The following is a 13,384-nucleotide window of genomic DNA, read 5'->3' as shown; positions in this document are numbered from 1 at the left end:
CATCCTGCCTTGTATCAACGGTTCAGGCTGGTGGTGGTGGTGTCATGGTGTGGGGAATATTTTCTTGGCACTCTTTGGGCCCCTTGGTACCAATTGAGCATCGTTGCAACGCCACAGCCTACCTGAGTATTGTTGCTGACCATGTCCATCCCTTTATGACCACAATGTACCCAACTTCTGATGGCTACTTTCAGCAGGATAAAGCGCCATGTCATAAAGCTGGAATCATCTCAGACTGGTTTCTTGAACATGACAATGAGTTCGCTGTACTCAAATGGCCTCCACAATCACCAGATCTCAATCCAATAGAGCATCTTTGGGATGTGGTGGAACGGGAGATTCGCATCATGGATGTGCAGCCGACAAATCTGCGGCAACTGTGTGATGCCATCATGTCAATATGGACCAAAGTCCCTGAGGAATGCTTCCAGCACCTTGTTGAATCTATGCCACGAAGAATTGAGGCAGTTCTGAAGGCAAAAGGGGGTCCAACCCGTTACTAGCATGGGGTACCTAATAAAGTGGCCGGTGAGTGTATATATATATATACACACATACATATTTTTTTTATCCATCTAACTGATTTTGCCAGCCTGAGACGGTTTCAAAATTCTATAAACTAGCTATGAGTGAAATAGGAATATTTTAAGCAGCTTAGCACTGATTTAAATATATTTACCAGCAGTGTGTTGGCTGTCGGCCAAGACACTGTGTAATGCTCACAAAGCCACCACTGCTAAACTCAATTTAAGAAAGCTGATAATTCAGACTGGCAGTGCTAAGGCAAATAAAGTCATTTAAGTCAAATATTTAATTCTCTCATGCTTGGTAAAAACAGCTAGTAAAATGACACAGATACGAGTTCTCATGGAGAGTACATGGCAGACAATAACAACGACCACAACAGTCTACCTATAACCACACATATGGAAAGTTTCAACATTGTTATTTAAGGGACAATTGTGTAAATTCCATCTCCTGATGAAGACCATTTTATACTTTAATCCAGTCCAGTTGGACAGAACACTCCGGGCTCAATGACCACCGACCATTATTCAACCATATCTGCCATTTCTACACCTTGTAGTCTGTTCTGACTGCAATCTAAAAGCATTCATGTGAATGTGCTGGGGATTTAAGAAGGGACAATGTGTGGAATGTGAATATATATTTGTATATTTCCATGAGTTTAGATTGCTATTTCATCAGCGGATGGCATTCGTCCAGTTCTTCAGAGCTGAGCCACCTCCATCTGCTATACAAGACCATGTGATGTGGTAAAACTGCCAAAAGGAAGTCAATGGGACTTTGAGCTGGCAAACTACACTACCATTTTCATGGTCAAGTATGATCAGACTGAATAAGCTGCATTTGCTAAACCCCCACAGCTTTGTATCAATACAGTATTTCCAAAAGACTGCAAACACAATATGCATCACAATATGAACTCCCAAAAGCCAGATGTATTTATTTTTTACAACAATGTATAACTAGAGGTTAAATCAGTTACAATAAAGCCAGTTCTTTATTGATGCCACCACATAAGGCACACTTACCTTATAAAACACAACCATGGCAAACTACTGTTTAAATAAGTCCAGTAAAGCTGCAACTCTTAGTAGGAAATCATCATAAACGGAAAGAACAAGTGAAGGGAAAGTGCTGCAATGGTGGAATATAGGTTTTGGTGCCAAGGGCATAAAAAGAGTCACTGACACATGATATGCTTGAGTTACCCTCAATGAAGGATGATACGATGAGTGTTGCCATTCTGTGGAACCGTTAAACTTCTTTCCATCTCAGCAAACATGCCTACTGGCTGAAGACATGTTACGAGGACTGTATTATGAGGAATATACACTCACTGGGTACTTCCAAGGCACTAACAATAAAGTCATTTCTGTGAACCAATGTTACAGTTAGTGAATCGGTGAAGAGATTTCCATTCTTTTGACAAAATAGTCAAATATCAACATTTCATTCGAACACATGACATATCAGGATACTGTCAGAATGTTCCTTTAATACCGTTTTTTTGGCCATATCGTGCAGCCCTACTAAGCCCGACTAATGTTCTCCTTAGCTTACGATTTTGCTGGTTGAGGGTTAGAGTCTTATTTATACCGATGTAATCAATTTATTGTTGATTTGGAAGATAAAAGAATAAAAGCATTATTACAGTAACCATGCAAAATTATTTGAAGTTTGTGTTTCATCGGAACACAAACTACAGCCTCATTTTCATTTTTTTAAATATTTACCTAATCTGTGGAACCGACAATTAAACAATTTAATTTTCAGACAAATTCTTTTTTGCATGCGAGTAAATGCTCTAACGTATAGAAAAAGAAAATAGAAAAGAATGAGAAAATGAAGGCAAATGCCAAGACTATGATCCAAGCTGTCCTTGGATATGTGGTTTACTCAACTGAGTCCTTGATGCCAGTGGGGCTGGAGCTGGGTTTATAGCAGATTTACCTCTCTGCTGTCACTGCAGCATGACGTCCAAAGATGTTAGTGAAATGTTTTGGCAGGAGATAGAGGTTGTTCTACTGTCCTTGTCTCAATGTCATAAAGAAGCCTTTACCTTTGTCTGACACTTCCGGCCGTTAATTGAATTACAATGCATGTACATTTAACAATAAACTCTAATACCACTTTTGAGTGAAAGAATTCTCTTGCAGAAAATATAAACATGGCAACAGTGCGAAATATATATCCTACATTTACACTGCAGAGAGGCATAATGAACAAAATACACATAAAGGACAGCAGTCTAAATCTATAAAAAAAAGAGACCGTGGCTCAGCAGTATTGGTTTTGTTTAGGTGCACATTCTCACTTGAAATACAGAGCAGATTGTTGTGTGGTCTCCTTATGTCTTATTTTACAATGATCTTTCCGAAATAAATAGGGTGATTATTTTCGGGTAAAAGTGTGAGCTAAAAAAGAGAAATGGGGGGAATGCTCATTTGACTGTAAAAGCTGAAATGGTCTGCAACTTCCCAGGGATTCATTTTTTGAAGACATGAAAATAGTTCAGAATATGATCTGCTCTTTTCATTTCATCATTAAATGGACTACGGTAATGGCTTTTGCAAAATATCTGTTGTTTCCTCGTCCTACACTGACAACTCAAGCACCAAATACCTGTTCCACATTTAAAACAGAGAAAGCAAAGGGAAGTGATTTTTGGTATCTTCCTATAAGAAGAGTATTCTCCTCAACACGCTTCCGTGACATTAGTTCCCTTTGATTGAGGTCAAATGTAGCTTAACCAACAACCTAATTGATATGATTCTTGATATCTTGAGCTTTGTCTCTAGCTGCAGGTAACTTCTCACACTTACTCTAATTCAGCTCGATAATTCAAGCAGGAGAGATGTACAGCTGGTAAACAAATGGCCAGAAAATGATCTTAATCTTAAGGACCTGAGTTTGACTGATAAGTGATTGCAGATTTTAAGATCCTGAACAAAGATAATGAAGCTGTGCTGTTGGATCCTTCTATCCACAACCTGTGTTTATGTTGCTGAGAGTATAGCACTTTATGCGTAATTATAACACGGGTAGATGAAATCCAGCGTTCTCATTGGTTGAGAGTGAGTCACAGGGGGTGCATTATTCAGCGATAATGTACAGTTGCTTTTTCACATTGACCCAAGCGTTCCACATCACTGCGCACTCAAAGTAACAGGTTAGCTTTTGCGGCCGTTAGTCCGTAAATCCCACAAATAATCGTTTGAGGCAATGCGAGCTTTCGCAACCGCACAATCAAGGTGGACATCACGAGCGATGGGAATGAATGAGATGGTGAGGGACCCAATGCTGTTTACATGCACGTACAGGGACTATTTTTCCTCTCGACTGATGAAATGTGATACAAAACGTTTGGTGGCTACAACTATTTTGTGCTGAAAATGATTTGCTTGAATTTATAATTTCGCTGGAAACCGTGTTATAAAAGCAATAAGGTACTTGCGTGTCAGGCCTAACTACACCCTCCAACTCTTACATTATTGGACGACAAAGTACAGCCTCTCGTACCTTATTGCTTTATTGTTAATGTTGATAGCAGTTCATTTAATGAGACTTCAAATATATTTAGGTTCCTTGAGTATTATGCGTAGATGATAATCGTCAACTCTCAGCTTGGGTTGAAATCTATAAGGTTGTCTGAGCCTGATATAAGGAAATGGACAGGAGGGGAAATACGTTCTGGGTAGTATTTACTCTGTGGTGATTGTCATTATTCACAATTAAAAACTCCTGTCTAAGTTTCTTGTCAACCGCAGAGGACCTGCTCACCAGGCCCTCAGCCTAACGCTCCCACCTCCCCTTTTTGATCAGAGTACGGAGGAGCACAGACTTTCCGGGACTTGTACATTGTGTGTGTTGTTGGAAGTGTTTTTTTCACTGACCTTGCAGAATCTTTGACATGCTGCTCAGATTTGTATAATAATTATGGTCAACCACAGTGCTGTTTCTGCCAAACAGTGTATATTAATTATCCATCTTCTTCGATGTAAGTCTTTTTTTTACCTTATTGCAATTCATAATCCACAACCTGCACCTTTTTTAAACCTGAACCAAATTTTCGGTTAGGTTGTGTTTTTTCTTTCATCATGATTATTGATTATGTCCAAGATTTAATGTCTTACTTCACTTGTTACATAGCTTCAGTTGCCAGGAAAACACTGCGGTTCAATACACAGCCACAGGGGAAACACAGTCTCCAACCACTGAATCCAAAACCCCTTTTTCAACGCAGCACATCACACACACACTGAACCTGCATGCTTCCATCTGGTCTCCATTTAGCCAATAAGAGGACATATTGTTTGTTTGAAGATAGTTTGTCAACAGTAGCGGTACACATATTTAGTCATCCAGCAAGCGTGCTGGTCAAAGTATGCGACTGAATTGTGCCTAACAATAAACCACAATGTGTTTTAACCTGGCAGAGGTTAAATATATGTGTTTGCTGTTTTACACATGGATGTCAAATGGATGCAGAACTGGCAATGCCATCTGTCAGAGAAATGAGCAGGGTTCAAGTTTTTAAATTAAAATGATGTTTTGTTTTATTTATTTGCCCAAACTGTCACTATATTCTGAAAGTAGTACATCAGATAATTCCTTGTCCTGCTTTTAGCGCTGTAAAGGCATTAGCAAGATTCCAATCAAACTCCAAGCTGGTGGGCATGTCTTGGTTTTAGAATGACTGCTTCACAACAGAATACTCAAATTAGTTTTGTGAAAACGTTTGAGAAGAGAAATAGGCAATAACAGAAAGTTAACAGAGAGCAGAAACAGAAAACAAATAGCTGTTGCTCGGTTTGACAGTTTGTATAACGTAGAAACAGAAAAAGACATAAACACAACAAGGAATTCTTGGGGATAGGACACACATTCTATTGTGCCCCCCTGACTGACTTAGACTGTTTGGTCTAAAACTGCATTTGGTTTTGGCTCTGAACAAATGATCAGAATTCATGCTTTTGCACAATTGTATCTGAGTGAAAAAAGGCCATCCTTCTTCACGGCTCATGCAAGCAGTACCACATCTCTATGATCAGTATTAGATATCTGGTTAGTTACAATATCCATTATATATGTGGTCATGTATTTCAACATAGAGACATTACTTAAGGTATTTAAGTCAGTATTGCTTCTGGGTTGGTGCAAGTCTCTGACTGTAAGGTGTAGTACCATATTTCTCAAACCCCTCTTTCTCCCCTCCTTTGGCTCTTTGTCTGTGCTGGAGAGGATAAACATTGGATGTGATTTTCCATCAGACATTCTCGCTTTCCACCATCTGTCCCTGCCAGACTCTCCAAAAGCTTTAGCTTTACTTTTGCACTGACTAAATAGCGCTCTCTCAGTAGTCAGGCAAATTAAAGAGCCGACATGGGGGGGTGGGGGGCAGGGGATGGGTTGGCGTAGTCTGTCCGCTGGTGCGCCACCCGGACACATGTTTTTTCCCCTATCGCTACATCTTTGGGGGGGGGGGGGGGTAGTCGGGTAAACGATTCCGCCGAGCGGGTAGTGGAGGTGGGTATGTCTGTCTGCTGGTGCTAAATAACCAAAAAATAAAAATAATGTTGTTGTTTTTTTAATGGTACAGTTTAAGGCAGGGGTGCCCACACAAGCTACTTCCCAACTGACCAAGTCATGGCGATCTACCCCCCCCCCCCCCCCCCCCCCCATGGGCAGATGGACTACAGGAACTACCTTGGCGACCGACTGGTCCATCGTGATCGACCTTTGGTCCCCCTCCGTTCAAGGGTTAGCAAAGAGTTTTCTCACTTTTAAACCACTTAGTTAGGTTTAGGCTGTTCAACATGAAGTGGTCTCCTGTCTTCTCAGCGTCTCTAACACTTAAGACGTGGATGGATTTAGATGGTGGTTAGTGAAAAACGCAATGGCTTCTCCGGTCCGGACGCTGAGTGACAGAGCCTCGTTGGGAATGAGAACCGGCTCTATTCAAACATGTAACCTATATGGTTTTCATGATATGGTGTAGTTGTGAAATGGATGAACTCTGTGTCCATACCAGTCTTCTAAGCCCTAGACTTTTGCTTCACTTCATAAAGGACACCCTAAACAGACACAATATACGACGTTCATAGATTACTGGACAGAAAGTTTTATGGCTTTTTCTAAAGGTCTCATCCCCAAGCCATTGGTGTTTACTGGAGACAATCTTTGAATACAGGTTTATATTAGGCCTGTCAAAATGAACGCATTAATCTATGTGACAAATGCGATCAAATATTTTAACGCAGTTGGGGAAAACATGTTCCACTTGGTGGAATACTGCCTTAGAGTGATCGAATGTGTGTAGTTTTGTGTTTAAAAAAAATACAAATAAAATTGACAGTTTATATTTATATACTTTGAATGCTGCTAAACAGCAGCTTGTCCCAGTGCTGTTTAGCAAATATTCCTTAAACAAATAGAATTGGTGCGTAGAATTTGATGAGGACTGTTTCCAACTTTGAAATAAGAAATTGTTGGTGCTTTTGTCACTTTTGCAACATATACAAGTTTCTTCAGAAAGTGCCTGCCCCATGCCTGCAACTACATTAATGAAGAGGAAAGCAAATAGGGAAATTGATTTTTTTATTGAGGGTTAATTTTAATGCTCTCCATGAGACATCCATTGTTTCCAAGCAGCTCAAATCTCCTTGTCATCAGTGAGACGGGGGCCGGTGCCTGGAGGGTAATGTCAATTTTTCAGTTCACTTCCTGACAGGTTGCCTTCCCAGAGGGAGTTATTTTCTAAAGAATGTTTTTCTGGCCTTGACCTGCAACATTTAGCTTGTAAGCCCCATTAGACGATGACCTTCCTGCTAACGCCGACTGCGTCAACCAGCGCCAACGCACCTGATTCCATTCCACTCTCCCGAGACTGACATATGAAGAGAGAGACTATAAGTCGAATGATGGATTCAACTCTTTTGTAAAAGGAATAAATACTGCTTTTTCTTTTCGATATGAGGAAAATCTGTCAATAACTGATGAAAAATATTGTATTAAATCTATGACTTCCTATACTCTATTCCTTTACCTTGTTATTTTTCTTATATGTCTTTTATAGAGAACCATGCAAGGAATGTGTGAAATAAAATCTGCAGTGCTCCTGTGAGGTGACCCCAAACATGGCTTCTCTTCCACACAAGCAATCCAATTTCCTGACCTCAACTGTCTGCAGTGCTACACCTCAAAAAGTGGACTCCATCAGCAGACCCAGCAGGCCAGAGTCATGTTGCAGAGCTGCCAGGACGCATGTTGCTGTGGTTTAGTCCAGCAATGCTTACAATCCATCTGAATCAAGTTCTACCTTCAACAGGCCGGAGGATTCAGTTATGTGCTTTCTATAATCAGAGGTTGTGACTCTGTGAGACTCTGTCCGCGGAGAATACAACTGCTAAAAAATCCCACCCTGGGAGCTTGTACCCTGCTTTAATGTTTTCCTTCAAAAGTAGAATTATTTTAAGAAGTCACATTTGGAATCTGAAAAAATATTTTTCTCGCAGAACCTAGTCAGATTGCCCTTCAAAGGGCTAAATGAGTTGAACTATTTGGAAGCTCCTATTTTGAAGAATTTTTGAAGAACATTTTGCAATGTCAATACGATGGCCAAAACCCATCTGGAAATGTAATGTTAGGATTATTGCATTAATCACAACCTCTTTTCATATACTTTGTCAAAGCCCAAGCTGCTCCAGAGTCAGAGGAAATCCCTTTTGTGAAATCAAAATTGAATTGCAGTTGTTAAAGTAGCAGAGTTTAAATCGTGCACGAGTTATATAGAACACGACTAACTGTGTGAGGCCCTTGCTCCTGTTTAAAGATACACTTTACACTGCATGATAGTACTCAATAGCACTCCTTCATTTCTGAAATGTGGGCATTTAATGATATGATTTAGTACTGAATCCAAAGCAGTCATCTTACATTAGACATACTAATTGTCTATATACATTAGCTTCCTAACTTGACCTTTCACACATGCCACGGTTACAGCAGTTATTGAAAAACATTATCTACAACAAGCTCAGGGTGCAGTGTTTTTAGAGCCTCATCCAACAGTCTGAATATCTCAGCCTCTGCTGCTTAGACATCCACAGTACTAACTAGACTATTACTAGTAAATTCGTCAACAGACAACTGGGGCCAGCTGAATAAAAAAAAAGTTCTAGCATGAGCTCAGCTTCATCCTTCTGACTCTTTGTCAAACACAGGCTTCTTTAACCTACCGGGTTAAAAATAATGGGAAGGAATGGGCAAGAGGCGGTTTCCCTCAGTTCTCGGTATAGTCCCCCCCCACACACACACACACATGGACTGAAGGACTAGATCCAGTCACCATGTTGTAACGCTGACTAAGACCTTGCTGATACCCGGCAGGCCAGAGGTTCATAGGCTTTCACCTATTTATCCATTTACTCTTTGGTTCAAATCCTTCAGCTCCTTCAGAGACTAAATCAATCTGGACCTCATCAATTTGCATTCATGAATTAAAGAAATGTACATAGGTGATTTCATTACTGAGCAAGTTCCTTTTAAATGCTCGTACCATCACGCTTTCTTACAACCCATAAAAAACATTGGATTCTTTACTAAATGGTGTGTTTGACATTGTAAATATATCTGTATGTTGTTCATAGAAGCAGCAATGAGCGTATACTGCATGTGTCTGCATGCATTGATGGTGGTGTGTGCTGCATTTCTGGTAAATACATTAGAAAAAAGTCCTAACTATTGTCCATATCTGCCAACCTTTTCTTGTGTATTACATGATTCACACATCCTAAATATTTTCAACTGGGAAAATAATGTTGCTGTAAAAATATCCAGACATGGGGCGGAATAGATTTCTTGAGCATCGCAGAGCCTCAAATCAACGATGTGTAGTTTTTCCTGCTCCATGAGTCAAATTAAAGATGCTAATTATGGCTCAATTGGTCGTTCAAAAAATGTCGCTTGCAACAAAAATGATCTTATTTTCACCAATTATAAAAGTGAAGCTTGCATTACAAATAACACACTGAAATATACCTATAATTGTCGAGTGAATATACACGCATAGATAAGCGCGTGACAAACAAATGATGGCGCGCGCACACACGGGTGGCGCGCACACACACACGCGGGTCTTGATATCCGCACACGTTAACTTTCCAAACAGCAACAAGTTGCCGATGGTTGGCAGCGTTCCGGTGTAGTGGAGTCGGTCTGTGCCAACACTTGGATTCGTGCTGTTGCTCTGAATCGGTCCAGTACGCACAACAGTAACTTTGCCCCGAGACAAGAAAGGGGGGTGGGGGGGCGAGAAGGAGTCCTCAACAGGTCGGGGAGGGGGGGGGGGCACAGCGGGAATAAACAAACCAATCTAACTTCTAGGGCAGAAAGGAAAAAGAACAAGCGGCTCACCAAATCTCAGGACGTGCGGCATCCCGTGAGAATTCCCCACTGAGAGTAAGAGCAGCAGTAGAAGCCTCAGGGTACTCCTGCCTCTCGGGGGGGGGGTCATCTTCATGGTGCTGGTTGCTCCCTCTGTCCGTATATTCCACACAATAGTTCTGTCTTTAACGTGAAGCAGGGCGGCAGGGCACCACCGGCGGGCTGGCCAACGGCTTCCCCACATCCATTTAGCAAAAGAAAGCACTGCGTGTCCGGCTCACTGCGCCCTTCGTCTCAGCTGAGGAAGATGATGGTGGAGGTGGTGGAGGTGGCCGGGCATCCATGTTAGGCAGGGCAGAGCCCGAGAAAATCCATCCACTGAAACACACAGGCAGAGATTGGAGGGGTGAGAGAGGGGTGGGGGTCTGGCAGAGGGGACGGCGTGACCAAGTGAGCGCGTGAGTGAGTGAAGCGGCGCTCGCACCGCCGCGCGCAGTCTGACGTCGGGCCGACACTAGCGGGGGGGCGCGCGGCTACTGCTGACCACACACCCCTCCCCGATCGTCCCCCACCGGCTGGAGCCGCCGCTCTGCCACATCTCTCGGCGGTTCGGTTCGATGGCCGTCACGGCTTCCGCGGCGGCTCCGTGCGCGGTGTCTGAGGGGGGGTTCGGAGCTGTCACTGTACACCCAGCGGGGGGGACACGGTTCTTTAGGAGGAACTTTTCACTTTGTTGTGTTGGGAAGTGAATTTAAGAAGTGCCTTATGCTACAAATACATTCTACTAAATATCTACTGGATATCTGTTAGATGAAGAAGAGCGATTACTGTTAAGTTGTCGGTTGAATTCTAGCTGGTAAATTAAATTCAAATTCATATATATTCACTTTTATGTACACAATGTTAATTAAACGTAAAACAAATCAAATGAATATGAAAATGAATATTTGAATTAGCATGGTTAGTTGTGTGGTTGCTATTGAAGGCAGCCTGGGAGTCTGTGCGTTGGGGTGCGCACTGTTTACAGGAGAGTTGGCCCGTATGTTCCGTAATGAGCAGCGGGTCGCTCTGTTTGGACCGAGTCCATACCGGGATACATATTAGGCCTATGGGTTAAATACCGTTTTTAAATCCATATAAATAAATAACACCTGCTTCCACAGCCACTTGCATTTAATGTGGGTGCCCAATCATTTTTGGAAAAATAAAATGAACTATTACGTAAATTGTATGCACGGGCTGAATGCGATTTTAAAAATCATAAAACGTCTTCATTATTCTTAAGTGATTGGACATAATTTGCACTATGATCCAATCCGACCATTGATGAACAATGGAACCATGGAAGTAGATTTCTCTCCGTTTTTAGAATGTTGACCATTTAGATGTTTATATATAGTCAAATATATATATATATATATAAATTGACTTTGAGAGATATGATCATATATATATATATATGATCATATCTCTCAAAGTTATATATATATATGATCATATCTCTCAAAGTCAATTTCACTTATAGAGAAATATCTCTCTATGAGTGAATTTGACTTTGCGAATTTGAGAATGTGACTAATGAGCGAAACAAAAAAAAACGTCTGAGATTGGCTTACCTGTGCACGTGCAATGAGTTAACCTGCGCAATGTTTTAGGTTAAAGATGTGACAATACGGAAGCAAAGCTGCACTAAAATCCAGCGCGCACACCCACAGTCCCGGCTGCCGTGCGTTGCGGCCGGAAAGGTGCAGGGTTTGCGGGTAAAGAAAAGTATCGGTTGGCACCCGCTGTGTACGGTCTTCTCTTTTCTCTTTTGGGTTTGGTTTTTACAGATGGAGACACACACACAGCACGTGCAGATCTTTAAAACGGGCTGAGCGGAGCCTCCACTGCGAGATGATGAGTTGATTTAAATGTCCTCATCAACTCCGGGCTTTAAATACGCGTCTCGTCTCCGCGAGTTCACATCCATCGCCGTAAACTAACGGCGGTATCTACGGATCAGTCATGAAGCGGATCACGGTGGCAATTGAAGGACCCTCAACGTCTTTCAACCCTACAACAGCTAAGGTGGAGAAGAAGGTGGAGGAACCCGAAGAGGTGACAAGCGTCTTCAAATAGAGGTCGAGCAAAGACGCAGGAGGTCACATATCTCCGAGGCTTATTAAACAACAAGTCGGAGTATATTGCTAACACATTTAGCCGCAGTGCTGTTTTGGGATCCACGTGCACAGCTGCGGAGCGGATTTCCCCTCATAAACTCACGGATGAACTTCAAACCCGACCGGCGCGCCGCGTAACGGAGCTTCCGGCGCGTTTCGCAGATTGGACAATTCGTTTCTCCCCAAACTCCTGAAAAGATGTACCTTGCAAAAAAGATCAAAATAGACATGCTCATATATGCAAAGTTGAATAGAAGGGGCTTACCGTTGATCGAGCTGCAGCAGCGAAGAGTCACCAGAGCTGCACACAGAAGTTGGCTTGTTTCTACGGAGGAACTGAGTCGCTTCCTCCGCACTTGCATCTGGCAGCGCTGCGCTCCGGCCGTAGGGGAGACACGCCTCCTGTCGGACGGCAGGACGCACTGCTTAAAGCAACAGGGGACACACGCAAGACCGGGGGACTCACCCACGTCGAATCGGCATTTTCTTATACATGAATGGGTGCCAGGTTGGTCTGAGGCGCGTTATCATGCTCTTTCCGCTTTATAGGTGAGCCATGGCACCCCGTGGACCTTTGCACTCCGACCAAGGGTTGCATTATTCGGACTGAATGGATGAATGCACTCTATTGTTGGACACATTTAAACGGTAGAAACCTCCTATCAAATAGTAATATGTTCGGAAGAAATTTTATTTAACGCATGCAATCACATTTGTTTGGTGGCTTGTCGAGTATGTGTTTGCACAGTTTCACTGCTGGGCTCTGGCAGTAAGCTAAACCTATACATTCATTTTTAATCATCCAAAAATGAAGGTCCTCTGAAAACCAGCTGTAAAGTTACCATGATAAATTATATTATTATTATTGTTTAATTCTAAAACACTAAATGCAAGAGAGTTCTTAGAAATGATAGACATCTGCATGAATCCAGACTTCAACATTGTCACATCTTTAAAGGACAATATTTGCAGGTAGCAGCAAATAAGGCTGAGTGGAGGATCAATGTTCCCGATGAGGAATGGCTTGCTATAACGATCTTCATCAACAATATGCTCAGTCAGTCCATTTGCCCCCCAGAGGCAGAATGACTGGACGCTGAACGCAGATAGCTTTACATTCATGAAGACATAAATTCAATCCAGGTTCATAGAGTGAATTAGAGGCCACTTGCTTTATATTTATTTCTTGTCAAAAGGAAAAAAATGATATGAAGCAGTCAGGCTTCAAACAGGCTGCCAACAGTGAGCAGAAACTGAATGTAATGAAATGAACCGACTGTACCCCATTGCTGAGGTTTAAATTCATGGGA

The 13,384-nt window shown here is 42.1% G+C and overlaps 1 protein-coding gene across 3 annotated transcripts in view; it reads right to left on the bottom strand.

Moving 5' to 3' along the window:
• Nucleotides 1-12,678, bottom strand: part of grik2 (glutamate receptor, ionotropic, kainate 2) — a 238,286-nt gene extending 225,608 nt beyond the window's left edge. For all 3 annotated transcript variants that reach the window (XM_062565669.1, XM_062565670.1, XM_062565671.1), the window contains exons 1-2: nucleotides 12,340-12,678; nucleotides 9,943-10,290 (exon numbers count right to left, since the gene is read on the bottom strand). In XM_062565669.1, coding sequence (XP_062421653.1) covers nucleotides 9,943-10,156 — 214 coding nt within the window. In that variant the 5' untranslated portion in view covers nucleotides 10,157-10,290; nucleotides 12,340-12,678. The remainder of the gene's footprint in view (nucleotides 1-9,942; nucleotides 10,291-12,339) is intronic.
• Nucleotides 12,679-13,384: the final 706 nt, after the last annotated feature.

This window comes from Pungitius pungitius, chromosome 11 (genome assembly GCF_949316345.1).
Source record: "Pungitius pungitius chromosome 11, fPunPun2.1, whole genome shotgun sequence".
Classification (NCBI taxonomy): Eukaryota; Metazoa; Chordata; class Actinopteri; order Perciformes; family Gasterosteidae; genus Pungitius; species Pungitius pungitius.
The sequence above is the reverse complement of the archived record's forward strand: the minus strand, read 5'-3'. Positions and strand labels throughout refer to the sequence as shown.